General features: G+C 37.1%; 1 protein-coding gene across 1 annotated transcript in view; it reads right to left on the minus strand.

The window, feature by feature from the left end:
- Positions 1-393: 393 nt before the first annotated feature.
- RANBP17 (RAN binding protein 17) overlaps positions 394-22,110 on the minus strand; it is a gene marked incomplete at both ends in the record, with an annotated part of 133,225 nt that continues 111,508 nt past the window's right edge. The window contains 5 exons of the mRNA XM_009579988.1: positions 394-560; positions 7,392-7,530; positions 8,708-8,922; positions 18,831-18,913; positions 21,423-21,530. Coding sequence (XP_009578283.1) covers positions 394-560; positions 7,392-7,530; positions 8,708-8,922; positions 18,831-18,913; positions 21,423-21,530 — 712 coding nt within the window. The remainder of the gene's footprint in view (positions 561-7,391; positions 7,531-8,707; positions 8,923-18,830; positions 18,914-21,422; positions 21,531-22,110) is intronic.

The raw sequence follows: 22,110 nt of genomic DNA on the forward strand, positions 1-22,110 counted from the left end.
TTCAATTTACACATTTCATTACCAAAACGTGTGGTTCAATGCCAGGATTTGTTGTTCTTCCTCCTAAAATACTTTAGGGAGCTTTCCTTCCCATTTGTCTATAGAAATGTATTGATGATCTCACACACCTCTTTTTATGAGCAAAAATGAAACACCAATTTTTAAAATACTGTACAGCCAAGTATAGTACCTACGCTTTTCAGTATGACAAAAAATATCTTCAATCTTTGGTTGTCATGAGAACACAGCTGAAGCTACTCAGGGTTGCATACCAGCATAGGGAGGTTTGTTCTGTTACTAAATAGCCAAAGTTACCCTGGTGTTCAGTGCCACAAAAAAATCAGGAAAATTCAGAAATGTAGTAATACCCCATAGAAAAGACTGCTAATTCACCTGCTGTAGAACTTCTGGGTTCTGCTGCATGAAATGAAGCAATCTCTGTCCATCCTGTGAAGTCCCTCTACATCTTCCAGTCTTCTTGCCTTCTTTAGCGAGGTGCTTGAAGAGGTAGGTGACAATGTAGTCTAAACTAGCGCAACAGCTGGAGGAGACAATTGTATCTGTGTAAAAAATGAAACCGTTTTGAAATTGTTTCCATAAAAGAATGATTAATAATGACATTTTATAGTACTTGGAGAGCTCAACTTTAATAATCTCTTTGACATTAGGCTAATCGATACATCGACAAGTCTATTTTTGATACTTGAGTTCACCAGCTTTGAAGACTGCTTTTATTAACAGACAGCAGTATTAAACCTTTGCTTTTGAGTATCTGGATAGCTCCATGTACTGAAGATCCTATGAACTCCAGTGAACTTCATTCACAACTGTATGAATGCAGCTGCCCCTCTGTGTACTGGGAAGTGCAGGGTGAGGGTTGACATTTTACTGGTATTCAGTTTCACATTCAGAAGGCTCCAGATTCCTGGAAACTAAAATTCTGTTTTGATCTGCTTACTGAAAAGGCAAGGTTAAATCACTACAGCTGTTGTCCAGGTTTTTCTCAAGTAGTATTACACAATGTTTCCCAAATAGCTTAACAATCAATGTCAGGAGGCAAACAATGACAAGGGCCATTAAAGGTAGTAAAAGGGAGATCGCAGAACAGCCAGTTAGTCCTTTTGCTTAACAACTAATAATTCAAGTAGGCTAAAGTACATTACATATGGCTGGCAACAACATAACAGCAGTCACTACCAAATACTTCATAAACGTCCCCAAAATTGAAAGTCATGACAGCAAAGGAGGATACTGTTGAAAAGCAGAAGCAAAAGCCACTTTCTATCTTTACTTACTGTTTCTATAAGTAAGGGAGATTAAAAGCTTAAACCTATTTGCAGAGTAAATATGTCTGTCTGATTTATGTAAGTTATTTTGTTGCTAGGTGTTGCCTGCTGTGCCGCTGCTGTGAAAGAGGATTCTGCTCACTTCCATGCATCAGCACGCTGATAGCAGCGTCCTGGTCCTTGGTTCTCACGCGCGCTCCTCTCGCCTTCCTCTTGAAAGTTAGGAAAGTGGTGCACCCTTCCCCCTGCCCAGCTGCTGTCTCCTTCTGGCCTGACACCCGAGATACTCCTTGGCCCTGACACCAGCGGCTGCGACTTCGACATCTGCAACCGTGCCGCCTCCCAGCTCCCGCTCTGCAGTCCTGGCCAGAGCCACATCTTCACACAACTGCCGGTTCCTCGTGACACCAACACCAACTGAAGCTCCTTATACACACGCGGTGGTTTAACCTGCTGGGTGCAAGGTTTAGCCCTGACTGATACTCTCTGCAATGTCAAACATCAGATCCAAGTCAGTGGAGCATTTAGGACTCCATCCTGTTGCCACTGACTTCAGCTAGAACTCGTCTAGGCCTTTTATAGTTCACAGTATTTATTTTAGATGGGCCACTGGAGTAAGGGATGTGTGGGGGTTGCAAAAGGAATTAAACTGTTAAAATGCTCATTCTGAGGGAAAAGGGATTGAAGGATCCAATTAAATGTACCTTGAATTCTTTAAACTATGCTAATTTGGAGGCCTGCCAACCTTGCAGTGTTCATTTAAACACATCCCTCTAGACACTGAAGTATTTTGATCTGTGTCTGTTTAACTCCTTAAGCTCTGTGCTGACACTATTAACCCTTCGCCATCTAAAAACTAATTGTATTTTGCTAAGAGTGTTTTGAAGTAAACACTGAAGAAACATTTACAGGCAAAGAAGATACAAGTGGTCTCCTAAGACGTGATCTTTCAAAGCAACCAGCTGACTTAGCAGCAGGAGTTGAGAGCGATCTAACAGCTCACAGAAAGGAGCTGGAGCATCTCAACTCTGTCTCCACTGGACCAGTGAGCTTCCTAGGACTGAATTCAGCAGAGCAGGACGTTAAGACACATTGCTGGAACAAAGCTGAGTTCAAAGTTATGAGTCTTGCCAAAGTAAAGACCACAGAATCTGGCACTCATCATGTTCTCAACCAAAACAGCCCTGCATATAAACTAGAAATGCAATTCATGGTGGAATTGAATCACCATCAATAACAACAAGTGAGAGATTTGAAAATACATATTTCATAGGAGGGCTCTGCTGTATTTCTAAACCAGTGCTTAACTCTATTTCTTTTTAAATTGAATAATACAAAGTAAATCACTATCATCAGTTTACAAAACAGCAGTAGTTCTAAACATGCTGATACTGTACAAGTAGATATTTTACATTCGACAGTAAGTGATTTTAGCAGGACAGCAGACAGGTCTATGCTATCATTTGCTCATGAGAATCTGATATGAGTGTTAAGAGCTACTTAAATTTGCCCATAACTATATATCAAATATGCTTCCCTATGCTCATTTTTCCTTTTGATTGCAAGCATATAACAGACAGGGAGCGTCAAGCAAACTCCCTTGAATGACTCTTCTGGGCATGTGGAACCTTGTGCTGGAGCAGAATAGTGTTCTCACTAAATCTTAGCGAGACAAGCCAGCCAACCAAATAAATAGAACAAACAAGAGCAACAAGGAGCTACCAATTCTGGGCTATGGACAGAAGAAATGGGTGGAGAAGACAGAATAAAGATCAAATGGTAAAAGAAACTGAGATAAAAGCTTGGGATAATCAGGAAAAATGCAGTCAAACCATGTTTCTCACTTCTGGTCAACTCAGCTCTATCACCTGTGAACTAATCATTTGGATCACGAAGCAAGCAGGCCATGGTTACAGAAAACACCAAAACCAGCTCCATGTGTGTCAGCACAGACCCAGTAATAGTTCAGCAGTTTTGTCAAGCAAAACTGAGCTCTCTGGACTTACTTGATGGCAAGGTAGGTGCTGCTGGTGGGCAGGGGACAAGGATGACGACCCTGGCTCCAGTCACCATCATGTTCAACTAGCTCTTTTGGCTTCTTCTTCCCCAGTATGCATTCATTTCATGTTTTGGGGGCTAACTTTACATGCATTTTTGTATTACCGGTGTGGTTTTGCCTTATGTAGGCAATTCCAATCAGTCATTAGCTCAAGTAACTGGAAGTTGAGCATGTATGTTAGAATTGGTTATATTATTTTAAAAAAGCCAACAAAGCCCCCAAACAACTTGAGGATGCCTTTTCGTCTCAACAATATGACAACAGCATGCTGAAGGGGAATTATTTTTCAACAGTTTAATGACATTGCTGAATCTCTGCAAATTAAAAGATTTTGTTTTGTTTTTCACAAGGAGAGGGAGTAAAGTGGTATTTTCTCTGTCCATCAATTGCTTACAGTTCAATACTGGCATTATTTGCCTTTGAGACTAAACCTGAAAAGTAAATGGATTTAGCAATTTAACATCTAAATTAGGCAGCAAGACAGAAAAAATGTTTTACTTTTTCCTCAATGAATAGCATACTATACTATTAATCATATGAGAATTAGAAAAGCTTTGCAGAGATTAGTGACAACATGCCAGGCAGACTACATTAAAAGGCTCTGATCCACTGAGTCAGCTGTGAAAAAGCCAGGTAAACACTTTAGAAGAGAACTATTGGAGTGTTTATCCTCGCAATAAAAGCTTAGATGAGGGCTTCCATTATAGCTGATTTACAGCTAGGTGCTTCAGAAGGAATACATATTCTTTCACAGTGTTTATAAAGCATGGAATCAAGCAAGGTATTTACTCAGCAACAGAATGAACACTCCTCAGAAATAAGGATTCGGGGAATGTTTATCCTACAGCTGACAACAATGAGAGTCTCAAAGGTTTCACATACATATAGAGAATGGAGAAAAAAGATACTTTTTTCCTGTGAAAGAGAAGTGATCTCCTGGTATTTAATTTTTAAAATAAAAAAGACAGCTATTTCATTTTTACAAACATTTCTGAAAATGACTTGTATGTTCTAATCAGTTTAAAACACAATTCCCCCTCAGATGGCCTATAGCCCTGAGCCCTACTATTCTGAGATGTTCTTGTGGCACTGATATAATTCAGTGAAAAAGGCAATGCTTGGATCTACTTATCCATTTTCCAAGGGCAGAACGATGTATGTGGCCAAGTGACACATAAGAAATAAATTCGTATTTCGCTGTCTGACAATTGTAATGTCCCAAATACCAAAATTTTAAAAGAATGACTCTTAAGAAAATGCAGTGACAGGTAACTAACTCTTGAGATGATTAAAAATAAATAAATTAACATTAAGAGCTATAAACTGACCAAAGAGTAGTTCATCTGGACATGTCATTGTAAGAGTATGGAAAATTACTCAGTTCACTACAAAAATAAAACTTCTTCAACACAAATGAGGAACTTAATGCCTGACATCAATATGCAGTACTAAGATACTGATACATGCAGTATTAAGAAACATGACATTAAGGAAAAATAATCACTTTATCACTTCAACATGAAAGGTAAAAAGAAGCATTTTTCAGCTGACTAATCGTGGAAAGTATTACTCTTAATGTGCAAGAGACATTCACAAAGATTAGGGGCTGCATAGGCATTTGGACAGAATCAAAAATTGTTTTGGAAAGGCAGAGAATACAAGTGGAAAACGTAGGGAAAATACCAGTAGGATCCTAAAGGTGGTGGTAGAAATCAAATGGGACCATCCTCCAGTCCAACCTCCTGCCCAAAACAGGGTCAACATCAGACACGTTCCTCAGGACCTTGTCCAGTATCTGGGAATATCTCCAAGGATGGAGATTCCACATCCTCTCTGGGCAATATGGAAACAATACTGACATATTGCCTCTCTGGGCAACATGTCGGTAAGACCTGGCTTGGGGAATGTTTATCCTACAGCTGACAACAATGAGAGTCTCAAGGGTTTCACATACGTAAAGAGAATGGAGAAAAAAGTCAGATACTTTTTTCCTGTGAAAGAGAAGTGATCTCCTGGTATTTGATTTTTAAAATAAAAGACAGCTATTTCATTTTTATAAACATTTCTGAAAATGACTTGTATGTTCTAATCAGTTTAAAACACAATTCTGTCAGACCAGGTCTTACTGACAGAGAGAGAGATTTGGCAAGTCTCAAAGACTGAAAAACTACTTGGAGGAATCAGAACAAACAAAGAAAAAAATGAAAGTGAGCATAATAGCTTTTGATGGACTGCATCAAGCCTGCAGTGAAGTCAGGTAAAGTTAAAAATTCTGACACACTTTGTTTTAGTCTCATATGTTTGTATTTATCTCAGGTACTTTAAGGACATTAAGATGAACTGAAGGAGAGCATTGGCTAAGCAAGTCTATGGTTTATGAAATGTGAAAAAAAAAAGCTGTTAAAATTTTTATTGATACTTTTCTCAACAGAATTATCAGGAATTCCACCAAATAGAAGTTTTCTAGCAAAACATCTATGTTCCTAAAAATTAATAATTCTTCATGATTAAACTCCCAGATACCTAAACCACAAAAGTTTAAACCTAAATTTGGAAATACATATTTGGAAATACATACTTTTCGTACTCCTCCTCCCCGCCTTGAGTGAGAGATCAACACTTTTTGAGAGGAGAAAATAAACATAACACATGAAAGCTGAAGCTTATACAGCTTTTAAATTTTCTTCTCTCTCTTCTACATGAATTCAAATTGGTTTCAAAGAGATGGTTAAAGTAAAGTTGGTATGCTAGTGAATTATCAAAATGAATATATCCAGTATCTCAAATGGAAGAGATGTAATGTGGAATGATAACAGAGACCAGGAACAGGGCTTGCTAAACTGGTAGCTGTCAGTCAAGCTAACATTCAGTATAATATATCCATTTGCAAATGATCAACAGGCAGACTCCCAGCAGAACCAGCCTATAGGCAGAAACTGCCATACCATCATTACAGGTGACAAAGCACTCAAAATATCTGGGAGAAGATGGACTTCAGCATTATATAATAAAATGACCTGAATACTTCTTTACTACTGTTGCTTAGCTATTCACTACTCATTTTCTCTCTAAGAGTGGTTTCCCTCTTGCAGCAAAAACTGCTGAATGTGTTTAACATGGCAAATGCTTTGTGAGACTCGGTGCATTCATGCATTCCTATGGGGCTTGACTGACACTTGGCGGTAACGAGAAACACCAGCTATTATAGAGTAACATCTATACATGCTAATGATATACGTTCCTATTTTTTTTCCTTAATAACCACACCAATCAATAAATACTACTGTAAGGTTTTGAACAGCTTCTCAGTCAAAAACTATATAAATGCATGGCGTTCCTAGGTGATCAGAATGTAACTGCATGATTTATCTTTTCTCTCCCCAAATGCTCAGTCTCCTTCTCCATATTCCAAATGACTAGGCTACCAACCCCCCCACCCCCCAAGCCCAAAATGTTTGGACAGTCATCTGGTTAAAAAGCATAAATTAAACTGTGCAAGAGAATGAAATGAACTGCAATCAGACTGCTGTATTTTTATCGTTACTGCAAGTATGCTTCTGTTACACTGATTCTCCTCTAAAGTATATTCGGAAGAACTGAATAACTAGTTTCTTTTTTCCATGGATAAAGATACCTTTATATCACAGCTGTGCAGAACAAGCATTATTTATACAACAGCTATGTGGATCAAATAAAAACAAAACCCCGCAGATTCCTGTACACATATTAATACATTTTACTTCTGAATAACAAATGCATGAATTTTCAGTACAATCCTAGTGGACGCACATTTATAATTTTAATAATTCTGGCTTGTAAGAAAAGACAATTTAAAAATACTATCTGTAAAAACGTACAGGTTAAATGTTTAAAAGAACTTAGCTCCATTAACCGAAATAGTCACATCCTTAAAATGTTCAAAAGCCAGCATCCTCCATTGTCACTTGATATTCATTTTTTAAGATACAAATTAATGTGCTTCTTTGAAAATCCTAGATATCTAAATACTTGAATTCTTTCTTTAGCCGAGTGTAAGTAATTCTTACCTACTGCAGTAAGTCCTTCAGATATTGAGGTAAGAATATAGATTAGGATGTGAGGTTCTAAACTGGTAATGAAACTCATATGATCTTGGGTCAAACACTCCAAAAGTGGGTAATAAGACTGGCTCAGTTTTCGATATTGCTGAAAAAGAGAGTACACATTCGTAGTAAATATAGATATTACCATTGACTAATATTAACAACATTAACAGATGATAGAATAATGATCTTACAGTTCTTATGATGTGATAAATTCTAATTTAGCCATTAAATCAAAATACTTACAGAGAAAAAAATTTTTTTGTTTTTGGTAGATATCAACTTTTCAAATTTATCATAGGATATAAACTCACAATTTAAAATAAGCTCAGGATAATACAATAATGCTATCATGCTTTGACATTCTACACAGCTATCAGTCTAGTAAAAGCAGTATAGCGTTCTGTCCAGGGTGTCAGTTTGACAGGATTACGGCTCGTATCTTACCTTCTGCAGGAAATCTTACTAAGATTTATCACAGATTTCCCCAAATTGTCTCAGAGATGGGCTTTTTTTTGTGCTTAAGCAAGGTCCTGTAACAGGCTCTGTGCAGGGAAAGGCACTGGCTTGAACCCATCGGCCTAATCAGCATCTTACTCTTAAGGACTCTTATTTAAGGCATTTATTGTTGGATGGCTAGGAATGTGCCAAATATGCACACTTTACTATACAACCAATATATTGATTTTAATTGAGAGCAACTTTTCAGTTCCAAGGACTCTCTTTATGCGGCAAGCATAAATCTGTGTATTAACCATCTTTAACTATCCCAAATTTGTCCCTTCCTGCAAGAAAATGACAGTTCTGAACTAAAGTGTCATGAAGAAAAAGTCACAGTTCAAATTTTGTGCAAGATCTGTTCTCTTCCCACAGAGAAGTGGGAACATGGTGTACCTCAAAACTGAAGTTTTAAATTTTATGGGGAATACACAGTGACAATTTACAGACTGAAACTAATTGCAGAGTGGCTGAATATGTGAGGATGTTTTACAGGGCATGCAGGCAACCTAAATGGGTTTGCAAGTACAGAAAGGAACAAAATTTTGCATTTCTCTCTTTCACGACAAGCCTAGTGAAAATTCTGGAAAAGCTCCCGTTTCACATGGCAGGTCCGTCATACCTGTATTTTAGATGTTGCTATATAAATAAATTCAAATAATTGAACTGAAAACTGCATTTGAGCTGTTCTAGATCCCTCTGTCTCATTATAACAATACAAAGCCTGTGGTGGTGTTATTTCATATTTCACGTAAAGACTCCCAAGATGAGTAATTGCTTACTAGCAAGTCACTGTGGGATACTGAAAGCAGCATTTTGACAAAGGCCTGAAGTACATTGTCAAAGTGGTTGTCCCCGTACAACTTGAAGACGCCAAAGCTGACATAATTTCCACATAAGGCAGATTTGAGTGCAGAGTAACAGATGGAAATGCCCTTGAGTTTCAACGGATAAACCTGATCTTTTGACAAAGTCCCAAGAGAGAGGATCTGATTACCTGTTTTCATAAAAAGAAAGAAAGAAAGAAACTTGTATAAGCAGCTGCAAATCTAAAATATTTTGATGGCACTATCTAAACTTATTTTTGTCTTTATTTTCATTACTATTTGGAAGAAAAATTGTTTCTGCATTTGATGTAAAAGATCCGTTAAGTAAGCATTACTAGAGCTTAAAAGCCACTAAGGAATTAGTATGCAAAATTTAAAATATCAGCTATGGAATTCCCATCATTGATGTACAGCCAGACCATGACTGGGTCTATTAGCATGAATTCCCTAATCTGAACAGAGTCGCAACACATGGTTTTATAGTTTCTCACACTGCAGCAAAATCTGGGTTTGATCCATTACCATGACGGTCCCTTGGGATGGTTGCTGATGTATATACACACTAAATATATCCCTCAGAAAACAAATATGTCCATTACAAAAGCCTCTATTTTACCAGTCACATATGGGAATGACTTCTTAATTAAAATCCGTGTTTATAATGTAAAAATAACAGCTAACTGTAAATATTTGCTGTTGCTATTAACAGGCAATAGTGACTTTTGGATCCACTGCAGCAGCGCAGTAGATCCCGCTGCAGTCCCCTGTACAAATCTAATTATTCACAAGGCCTCATTTACCAAGTTTTCTAAGTATCTTGTAATAATTTAATGCTCATCTTCACAGCACCCCAGAGTTAGTTTTGTCTTCATGACAAATTTTTTTTTAACCTGAAGTAATTAATGAAAGTGAGCTAAAACAGTAGAATGAACACAGCAAAGATTAAGTATTTCAATTCTACCATGAAGTAGCCTTACAGGTTGACCCCATCTGATGTTGACCTTGACAAGCTTGGCCTGCACAAAAACCAAGCGCCAGGTGTTCACTTTGTTACTACTCATCATTCTTCGTAATTTTAACTAAAGGAAAATAACACAAAACTGTTTTAAAGTACATTTTTAAAAGTACTCCTACAAATAAAAGCACAATAGGCTACAGATCAGATGCTCGGCTCGTCTGCTTTCAGTGTCTAACCTAGTTGTCATGGCTATGATGACAACTTGGATCAAGGAGCAACGAGTGAACTGGACATTAACTATTCACAATTCCAAACACTGCCAGCTGAGAGAGGTAGTTATGACAAATCAGTTTTGCTTTTATAATAGGCAATTAAAAAATGCCCCTGAAAACTTGCCTGAGATGACACAGATCTCAGAGATTGCATAGTATTGCTTAATACATATTGAGGCCTAATACTAAAGTGGGTCTGTCTCTACACAGCTGTCCTTTCTACCCGTGCAAATCTCCACCTGTAAATCACACACCTGCCTTATTTTAATTCTTTCTCTTAATGCTATTGATTACTGACAATGAGGAATTTACATCACATAATTAGAAAAAGGAGGGGGAAAACCTTGTTTCTAAACACCCAACACATCAAACTATCACCCATTTGGTATCATTTGATGCAAAGAGGGAAAGGCATAAGTTACTGTTTAAAACATTAATGTTGTTCACCACTTCCAGCAAGTACAAGGCAATTTATCCATCAGGTTGTAAAGGAAAAGTAGATTTATAAAAAAAGACTGGGAGTATGATCAGGGATTGCTTAGAAGAAGTAACTGGGGTCTGTAAGAAGCCAGAATGGAGTCACTAGAATTATGGAAAGGAGGAGTAGAATAAAATATCTAGCTAGGAAAGATGGTCACTTACAATCAAAATCAAGTCCTCTTAATTAAAAAAAAAAAAAATAAAATTTTATGAATGAAAATACAGAATGGTTTTGATACCGTAAATGGTCATATGAGCATGGGGAAGAGGCTACAATTCCAGTGACTGCTACTGCGTAGAAATTAATTCCAAATGGTTTAAATCTCTGTTATACTGAAAATGACTGGTATCCAAAAGATCCTCTTTGAAAAGCAAAACATAGCTGAAAAAGAAGAATGTCTTCTAGTGTACCTGGATATTCATTTATTGTAATACTTTACATTACTGAGAAATTACATTTACACAAAATTAAACTCCATTTAGCTTCCTACAGTGCCCCATTTAAGATATCCCAGCCAGGTCATCTTAATTAGCATTAATCTTTTTGACAAGACTTAGTCTAGTTACTAAGATCAGTGAATTTCAAATTCTGTGGGAAAAAAAAAATTAAATACAAAATTCTGTCTGTGAGATAAAGTGGGAAGGCGCACACTATTTTTGAAAGCCACTATGTAAACAGTGTACAATTCTTAGGGCAAAAACAAGACAGAAAGGTAAGTGTGCTGAAAGCTAACCTCATCTGGTCTTCTCCACTGTTAAATCCTCTGTAGAAAATCTCTACTTTAATAACACAAATATATATCTGGCTTCAGAAATAAGCAAAGTTCTGGATCCAAGAAAGTAACAGCCTTGAGTTTATATCTGAGCTCTCCAAGCACAACATCGTGCAATCCTAGGTCCTTGAAGTACTTGGTGTAATATGCAACAACAGATGGAAAGAGCTTAGTAGTTGTCAACAAGGCAATTATGTACTTAATATGGAAATTAATTGGAAGTCGATGGAAAAAACGGATGATGAGGGAGGAAGTTGGAAAAACCCTAGGAATCCCTTAGCCTGGGAACATGAATTCTAGGAGGTATCCACTAGTCCATCATTTTTATTACTTCACAAAAAAATCACCCTATAGTTAAACCTTTAAATCCATCGATCAGCATAAAGCATTCAATACAGGAAGGCACAACCCTGCTCCCTCACGCTGCCTCACCCCAGGCAGGCATGGCAGAAGAGGAATTTGGTGCCTATCCCTTCTAATGAAAACACTGAGAAGAATTTGGGTCTAGTGCAAGATTAAAAGCTGCTTTTTGCAAGTGGACAGAGTCCACAGAGAACTGTTCGGTGTTCATGGACTCCTTTTAAAAGGGCCTAAGAGTGGGAACAGCTGATTTCAAATTAGCAGCAGAGGTGAAAGACCACGCGGTGCCTGCTACCAATGCCCCAAGCCATCAGCCTATGATTCAAGAGATGCAGTGCTAGAACAAAGACTAGTGTTTAGCATTAGTTATTGAAAAAAATATGAAGTATGGTGCTACGCCTGACTAGATGAAAAAAGAATGATCTACTTGTAACATTTAGCAGGAGCTTCAGGGGAATATTTTTACACACCATGGATACTACTGAACATAAACTAATTTACTGAGGTACTTGGAATCAGGTCAAGAACAACTCCTCAGCTACTGAGGATGTGCTTACATTTATAATCCCTGTAGTGGAGGACCAAAATACAATTTTATAAACTGCTGTTGTTAAAAGAAACAATTTAAAGAAATTAAATCAACATAAAAGTGACCTTTGACATGCTGAATTTAAAAATTGTGTTTGAAATTCATAGCTCCTGTCAAAATGAAAACTCCGTAGAGACTAATCAGTGAAGTTTCAGTGTTACTACTGAGTTAAAAATCAAATGAAAAAAAATCCAACTTGTACCAATTTCTTCTTAACGTGGGAGAAATTGTATCACACAATCTTAATATATACTGACTTCCAAAATTCTCAATAATGTCCTTTAATTCAACTTTTTGCCCTGCATTTGACAGCAGCGTCACTTACAAAAATTATAAACTCTCTGAGCCTCAGAACTGATACAAAATTCTGACAGGAATAAGAAAAGGATTTTAAAGATATTGGGTAAAACTGCTAGATAGGAAATAAGGGCTTGAATTTGGCTGACAATTTAAACATTTCATTACCAAAAGACTACTTAGTACACAAACAAAGGAGCTGGAAGAAAAAAGTATGTGTATACAGAGGGGGAATACAAAGCCAGCAAAAAAACAAACTGGGATGCTCTGACCGAAGATAACATCACCATGCCTCAGAATCCCACAGGCAATATGCACCAGAGCTCTTTGCACAGCTCATTCCCTCACTCCCTCCTAGATGCGGGAGCATGTCAGGACAGGCAGCTTCCCTTTCAGTTCTCCTCCTTAATTGCTTTTACAGTAGAAGCTATAATACAAAAATGATTTCCTTATGGCTGAGTTTCATTTAAGCAGGGCTTGTTCTAGATTTCAGTCCAGTAAGCGCTACGTATAATAATACAACTAAATCATGTTTTAACATGTGTGAATTAGATGAAGATAAAAAAAGACTTTGGTGAGATTGAACAAAGGTTGTGAAAATTTATCACATTTATAGAGAAAAAGTGTTTTTTGCTTTTTCCCCTTTCCTATTTTTATTATTCACCACTGCCCCATAAAGATGGTTTTGAATGTATGCTTTCCAGGCATTCGGAATACTAGGGCAGTATAAAGAAGTGGCCATATATCGAAAACGAAAGGAAAACATGAATCATAAAGATGAGAGTGAGCTTCAAAACTAATTTTTTAAAGCTTCTACAACAACAAAACATGCACAAAACCTCTCAAATCAGCACAACAAGCACGCATAGCGCCGAGATAAATTTGCCAAAAGAAACTGATTATGAAATCTGAGTCAGTAATGAAGAGCAATATATTCTGGAACCACTACCACAAGAGAGAGGAGAGCAGACCAACAGCAACCGAGACCAGTGAGCGCTCCACTTCTAAGCTAAGATGCTGATTAAAAATACCTGTTCTACAGCAAGAATCACTTTAACCAAAATTCTGAAGAAGAACTGTTATCTTATGAAGTTGCTGGCACTGAATGGATTACCACACTAAGTTTTGAAATATATGTTCGAGAAGCAATTTAAAGCTCATTAGAAATAATTGTGTCTGGCTACTGGAAAATGTGGTAAAATTTAATCCACATCCAAATGCTACCTGGGCTGTGAGAACAGGAAATTGTTTTGTGCTACTGTGGCTAACCTCATCGCTGACCTTGAGCAGTAACTGCTACAACAGCTGAAAGCTGAAGCAAAATTAAAAACTTACATCAAAGTATATCATGACAGAATGTAGATAAATAAAAACAGCATATTGAAAATATTATTTTTATGTCAGTCTCCTATAATGAAAGGGAAGAGGTTTACTAAAATGTAAAGAAACCACAAAACAAAAATAGATGGTCCCAAGATGCATTGAAACATTATTCCTATACAACTGGGAGTTCAAAAAACACATAGTAAGGAGACTTGTACATGCAGAATTAAAAGTGAAATATATTGGGGATGAAGAATGGCGGACTATACTATTCCAACTCCTTTCAATTTTCTCCTCTCAGTTGTTTATTTTAAATCGCTCTATCACTCACTCAGACTGGCTCTAGCCATAATGGACAAGACACAACATCCCTTGCCAAGCAGCTGCAGAGTCCTAACAAGGATAATTGACTATCTAAGTGCTTTTTGCATCCTACGCCAGGCTTTACATCTTTTGAACATATAGCATTTGTAAAGACATCTTAGAATTGTCTTCAGCACTGTATCAGTTTCAGTGATAAATGAGCAGAGGGACAGGACACACTACTACTACCCTAATCGCAAAGCTGGATCTGTTAAGCAGAATTAAGCACTCGCTGAGGTGCTAATTTTAAAAAATAAAAATAATTCATATTTTAAATTTTATCCAGTGACAACTGAAGATGCTTAGCATATCTTAAAAATAGGCATTTTGGATTTTTTTCTGCTTTGCACTCAAACGTATGAAATCGCTTTATGCCAGTCTAGAAGAGAAAAGAGTATATGCTTTAGTCTAGAATTAAAGAGATTTCAGCATCCATACTCACAAGCATTCTCATACATTCACACCCCAGAAACACAGTTCTACCCTTTTCTTCTCCTTTTTATTTTTAGCCCAAGCACAGATCTTACAGAACATATAGATAGTAAATGGAGGTACCATTCAGACATAAATGGACATCATAAACTTTGGCAGAATTTAAGATGGAAAGAAAACGACATGCTAGGTTTCCAAATGCTTGTTTCAAACTTATTCCCATGTAAACAACAGTACAGGGTTTACACAAAACAAATCCACATATAAATTCTAGATGATTTTCATCACCTCAAGAAGGCAATATATGCAAAGTATCTGTGTGTTATCCAAAACTGCTTTGATCAGTGTAGTCCAGACTTAGGAAAAATCAGCATTATGTGAGTAATCACCAGTGCACTGTGCTTTGATGTTCGTGAGAAGAATCACCTGATGCCACCTTGCTTCAGTTACTAATTCCTTGCCTAAGTGTCGACAGGACAGAGACATATTTCAGGTGACATTTTTATGTACCTATAGGTTTATATAGGTACATAAGACTCCCAGTGGACCTAAGCCATAACTGGAAATTTTCGTGTTTAATTTGGTGCAGGTGAAATTTCTGAAAGTAAGACTTTTACTAGCATTTTCTGTATATCATTACAGGTGAGAGAGAAGAAGGAAAAACCCTGTTCTAAAACAAATTTAAATTTCACTTACCAATAGAAGTATAATACAATTAAGCCATATTTTCATTTATTATTTGTATGTTATATTCTTCTACGAAAGAGGAGCAACCAGGCTGGGCTACACTGTCTGCAGGAGAAGGACCAAGTCTTTCCCTGGAGAGCTGCTGAACTATAGGAAGGAAACTCTCATTGTCCAGGCCATGGCAAGGAGGAGAGGTGAGAGGTAACAAGCAGAGTTGGAAGCCTGGTGTTCAGACAGGGATTGCCAAGAGGAGCAATCACAACCAGGTCTCCAGGTGATGGAAAGAAGAACTTCTCAAGGATGAGAGGAGGCTGGGCAGAGTTTATGGCAACCCAGTCAATGGATTAACTGAAACCGAGACTGAAAGGAAGGATCTTCCCACAAGGACAGTGTGATGAAAGAAAGAGATGTTTGCTTCTATTTTTATCCTTGTGTCTCACGTCATCACCTTGTGTTTCTCTTAGTTTCAAAAGGCAATTATTACAGTATAGATTTCAATCAAATCTATCTTGAGTTTCAAGTGTCTTTTTGATCAGCTTTGAGGAGTTCACTATGAGCTGCAGGCATATACAAGAGGTTTGGCTGACTTGGTAAGATAAATGAGCATATACTGTCTGTTGTCATCTCTTGACATTTACTGTGTGTCTTCTGTTTTCTTCGCTAATGCTTCAGCCATAAAATCATGCTGAATGTGAGAATCTCAACTATTTTCAGAATTTTAAGTTACTTGCAGTAATGCTACAGCAGAAAACTTGAAAACCGAACCCAAGGATTAGAAGGCATGTATGTATTCATTCTTTTAACTGAATCACACAATTTTGCAGAATGTGGGGCTGGAAACATTGCTCAAGAACACCAAAGTGAATTTTATGATCATCACTTGGTTTACTTGTTTATTTTTCCCCAGATGTCTGCCAAGGTTACATATGCTTAAAAGACAAATACACTTAAAAAAAAAGTCATAGAGTATTATGGATTAAAGTTTTCCTTAAAAGCACAATTTAAGTATTAAGATTTTCAGGAAGGCATTTGAAATTACTGCAAAATCCCTTAATATCAATATTTTTATAGGAATTTGTATGTTCAAATGATCATACATAACTAAAGTAATGAATCCTTATGACACATTTCCAGAAGAGTTATATCCTTCTGTACACTGGAATGGAAATCTCATAAACTAGTAATTGGCGATAAAAGCTAAAAATGTTAACAGCAATTACTCGAAGCTGGTTAATTGTAGTATCTTGAAGTACTTACAGTGGGCAGTAAAACCTTCCCAGACTGTAAGCCAGTGACCACTTCAGAAATAGCTGTAGCAGTTTGAAATAGCACTAATCTAGGATGTTTATTACAGTGCCCACAGCTGAGCCACGGTGATGGTCAGGCCAGTGCTGCCCATCTGTGCCAGTGCAGAGCCAGCTGGATTATTTGAAATCTCTGCTCTAAGTGGCCAATTCATCCGACTGCACTGGGAGGTCTTTCATGTTGACTTTGCAGTGAGTCCAGTCCTGGAATAAATATTGGCAATCACTCACAGAAAAGAAAACCTGAACTATTTCTTTAAGTGTCACACCTAAGTAGTGAAAAGATCACTGATGGGACCCATTCAGACACTGATTATAATATGAACGTGTTTCAAAAGCAAAATGAAAAAAAAAAACCCATACATATATTGAGTGGAGGCTTTCTCCCACATCTACATCTTTCCTCCACTTTTAGTTGATAGGTGATTTTAAATTTTTCTTTTGGAGGACATTAAGAACAGTTCTCCTCTTAAACCTGTGTTGAGTAAAATATCATCCTTCCATAGGAAAACAGTTATGAAAGACACGAAAGAGAAGCATGACAGAAAGCTCTTATGATCATTTCACTTCTTTCTATGGCACACATCTCCAGATAGATGCCACACGTCTCCAGATAGATGCCATACACCCCTAAATATCTTTCACATAATTTAACAAAGAGGGCAAGAGGTGTTTGGACACAGGCTTCAACAGGCTCTATGGCTCCACTGCTTAGTTTTAAATCTTAAATCTGCACTGTCCTGAAATTTCCTTTTACATTGCATAATTAAATTCTAGCATGAGCCAGAAAATGTTGTGTGGTCCTTATGTGCAAGAGCTACCACTACTCTAGGGCTGAGAATTTTATGAACTTCACATACACACCATAAAAGCTGCAATTAAAAGCAAAAGGTTTCTTTAAAAAGTGTTTTTTAGGCATGAAGTGGGAATGAAGCAGGTTGAAACCAGCTAGTGTGGTTTACTCAGCAAGGTTTAGAATCTTGATGCTAACAACTGAGATGAATGGATGCCCAATAATATGGTATGTTTTTTGTAAGTGCAGAAAGGATGGTAAAGGATGATTGAAATTAAAAAAAAACCCCAAACTTAAAAAGGAAAATATAATTGCAATGGGATCAGGTACCATAAGACAAGCAGGGTTGAAGCATCATCATGACGACAGTTGATTTTTTTTTTTTAAATCATCAAAAGAAAGCTTACAGCAATTAAGTACAAAGGCTAACAGAAATTGAGTAGTAAAATCTAAAAGTTTACCATTTATCTTTTCATATATGGAGAACCTTATTTTTATTTTGCTTAATCATTCTAACAAATTTACTTAAGAACATAGCTGAAAAAATGTGCTAGCTTACTACATGGTATATTTGAAAAAGAAACAGAAAAATTATTTTGCAAGGAGTGAGAGTTACTTGAATGTAATTTTTTCTGTCATAAGTAAATGCTTTATGCATCATATACTGTTTCCATGCCCTACAGATCAAATGCAAAATTACTTTTGAATTTTTTTTATACAGACAGTCATGTAACACACAGTTTCCAGACCCAAAAAGGAACATGAATGCAGTAAAAGCAAATTTGACGCACCAATTTTCTTTCTTTAAAAGTAACAGAACATTTATGGCCCTTCCTGTTTACACAAACTACAAATGAGGCTGCTCTACAAAAACTTGATAATGTTCCTTTCAAAATATTTAGAAAGCAAAACTGAAAGCTACAAAGTTAGTTGCAGTGTAATATAAACTGCTGGTGTCAAAGACCTGTTGCAGTTGCATGCATGAGTGGGAGTAGTAAAATGGAGCAACTTATTATAAACACTTTTAACAGCGCTCTAGGGTAAAGCTGTTATGGTCCTATTATGTTTGGAACTGCTGGAATATAATTTGAATACATAAAATCAACCCACACCTATCAATCAGTAGCCCAGATCAAACACCTCATGAGTATTTGTATCTTTGCTGAAATAGATTTACAGTTGCTAGAAGACAGGCATTCAAGTTAAAAAAGCGATACAAGCAACAATGCTACATGAATGAACCCTGATCTATGAAAGTAAATGAGCTCCAAAGGTCTGCCACGTAAGCTCTGCACTTTACAAAGGGATGATACTGGCTGTAGCACATTACAGTCCTGCTACGTATTCCACAAATCCATCAGTGCTCAGGAATATGAACTAACAGGACTTTTATATCACAAGACAGGCAACGAATTACACTGCAGAGGAAACATTAATGAATACCTACCATACGTACAAATCATTTTACTAGCTTCTCTGAAGAGAAGAATTCCGTTTGGAGATGATACATCGAAATTTAAACGTTGCGATCTAAAAAATAACAGCAAAAATATTCAGATGGTCATCGAAGCAGAAAACTGCAATGGATTCATTCCTAAAACAAAAAAAACATTTGCCGATTACAAAGTACAGTTGTTTGATAAACTAATTCTAGCTTTCAGTCCAATGACATGCACTCTAGTTATCTCCATATTTTGCCAAAGAAACAATCCTATGACAAAAGACAAAACAATTTTAACAGAAAAGGTGACCAGACAATACATACACAGCTTTCAGTGACCGGTGAACATCTTGTGCCCGTACGCAGTTCAGAAGAATGCTACAAAGGTTCCATAATCCAAGGGGTTAGGCTAACTTTTACCCTGCTTTTGCATCTGTAGAGCTTTTAAAAAATAAACTAATCCCCACTGGTTATTCTGCTACGTAAAATCTGTGGCAATCACAAGCCAGTTCTCTGAGTGTAAATTGTAACACATGCTTTTTATGAACATTCAGACCTGAAGAAGATTGCACTATGTTGTCTTCCCTGATGCACAGGTATTACCAAAGCCAACAAGAACCACTTTGTTCCCAATCTGGAAACACAACAGAGCCCTTGCTGAAGTCCCTGTTGCATCTTCCCGATTTGTCTTTGTGATAAAGAAGCCTAACTCCTAGTTCAGGCCTAAAAGTTAACTTCGAATATAGGTCTTATGCTTCTAAGTAACTTTAGCAAAACTTACCCTTAGTGTTTATTTGGACTGAAAGGGAAAGGAGCCATCACTGAGTGATGTAAACCAGAGTATCCCCTGGCTGACCTATTTGGTAGTCATCCATTTTTGACCAAACCTGGAGTCCTTGTATCACCCCTATCACAGACACAGCAGTAGCTATCTTTCTTTGCTGCAAGTCCAATTTTTTGTTGTCTGAGTCCCTGTTTGTAGGGTCCTTTGCTGCAAACTCTGGAGTAAATCTGGGTGTTTATAAAGGAATAAAATGTGCCTTGTATAAAACATTTGTGTATTCCATATGCACAAAATGATAATGGCTGGCAGAGGCAAAAAACCCCAAACCAGCCCATCATCTCAATATCAGAGTGGCATAATGCACAATCTGATACTCTGTAACATATTTTAACCATGTCAAAGTATATTGTATAATGCATTCTAACCTGTAAAAGCTAATGCAGTACACAACTCCTGAAAAAACACCCCCCCAGATGATGTTTTCTAATGGGAACAAGGCAAATTTTCTGAATGGCAATAGGTAGAAGAATAACATGAATATGGAAAGTAGCTTGAAGAGCTGTCTTCTGCAGAAGATTTATTGTTCCAATTCCTCTTTGCTTTTGTTTACCGTTACTAGAGTTCTGTGTTTATGCTTTAACAGTTTCCTCGTTGAAATAAGTTGCAGCACTATTAGAGTATCCTGCTTGTGCATTGCATCATGAATAAAAATAGGTTAAACTTTTCCAGCAATTTATTATACTACTACCAGGATAAAAGACGTAATTAGCCTACACAAACCGAAGAGGGAGTCACAGCAAGCAAGTCAACACAAACAAGAAACAGGGAACTCTGCCTTAAGGTTTGTATAGCCATTCAGGGATTAAGTGCACATCATACACACCAGCGTCTGACTGGGAGCCGGGCCTGAACTTTAAGGCACCAATCTCCTGTCACTAGATTGAACTAAATTTTTTTTTCAAATTTCAAATATTTCAACTCTTTTCCTTGTAAGTTTGATTTGCAAGGCAAAATGAGAAATGATGACAATACGTACTTCTTTGCTGAAAACTCTAGTTACTTTGGTCATGAAGATAACCAGCACAGAGACTTTAACTACAAATTTTTCATTTAAAAATCTTTTTTTCTTTTGGGCAGTACACTAAATATTTCCAAGTGTAATGGTAATTTTCCAAAATAAATTGTTCTGTTACTTGTGGTAAAACAGGAATTTCATTCTACCTACTGCAATGTCAAGTACTGAAATACCCTCCCAGAATCATTCTGAGGCCTTTTTGGTTAGCCCACAGAGAAGATTTTAGATGTGGGAGAAGTGACCTACATGCCAATTATAAATATCGCTGTATTAGATACCATTCTTTCCTATTTTGGCTGGAAGAGTTGAGTTGCAAAAGAAACTGTAAAGGGAGTTGTGGTTTTACAGGCACATATGTATGCTGCTTGGCTTAAGGCAAAAATTCAGCCTGCAGCAAACCTTGACAGCAGACAATTTTCTGATATTTAATTATAGAATCAGTATTTATCCCTGGTTAAAGCATACACTTCCACTAACATTGAATATAAAAATCACAGTAGTCTCTCACATACATTCCTGTAATTAATCCTTACCAGCTGATTTTGTAACATCTACCTTTTTGGTAAAACAATACAATGACACTGAAAGCTGAGTTCTGCTTGCGAATTTTGTTCCAAAATACAAAAGTAGCAGTCTTAAAGTCAAAGACATCATGAGGATAAGCAAAGCACAGAAAGATGGAACAGAGAATGCATACCATTGCAGTATTCATCACATCTAATTTTCATGTGCTTCTTACCTGTTTTGCATGAATTCTGCCATCAGCTTCAAGATAGGAGTTGTACACGCAGGTTCACGGTACCACAGTTCAATAGCTCTTTGCAGAACAGAAATGTATGTAGGGTACCTTCACCAAACTGAGTTAAAGAGTACACTGATAAAATAACATCTTGCAAAACAACTTCCCCTAAAACTGTACTACACCATTAGACAGGTGGGCCAGATACAGACCTTGGCAGCTCATTCTGACGGAGGGACTGCCAGAACCTATAAATTTAAGCAAGTCTTTGCTTAGAAGACTGCTTTGGAAACATTAGTGGCTAAGTGGGAAACAGTTAACATAGCAGAGCTGTAATGAAGGAAAAGCAAAGCAGTTTGTATACGTGAAGCTAAGTAAGTACACATATAAAATGAGCTTGGATTTTTAATGAATGGCATAAGTCACAAACGGCAATTGAATTTAAAAACACCACAAATTTACAAATTAGCAAATCCTGGGCCCCAAATTTCAGTGCCACCTCATATATATTACACGTGCTATATAAATGGTTGGGAACAATTTGATTGTATGAAGTTGGTTCCAGAGCATTCAAGAAGAGAATTCGCCAAACTTGGGGGGGGAGACCAGCAAAGTTAGGTTTCTAAGAACTCTTTCAGAAGAACTCTTTGCTTATCAGCACCCAAGAGATACTTGTGCTTTTAAAGCA

The sequence above is a fragment of the Fulmarus glacialis genome, unplaced genomic scaffold (genome assembly GCF_000690835.1).
Source record: "Fulmarus glacialis isolate BGI_N327 unplaced genomic scaffold, ASM69083v1 scaffold40836, whole genome shotgun sequence".
Classification (NCBI taxonomy): domain Eukaryota; kingdom Metazoa; phylum Chordata; class Aves; order Procellariiformes; family Procellariidae; genus Fulmarus; species Fulmarus glacialis.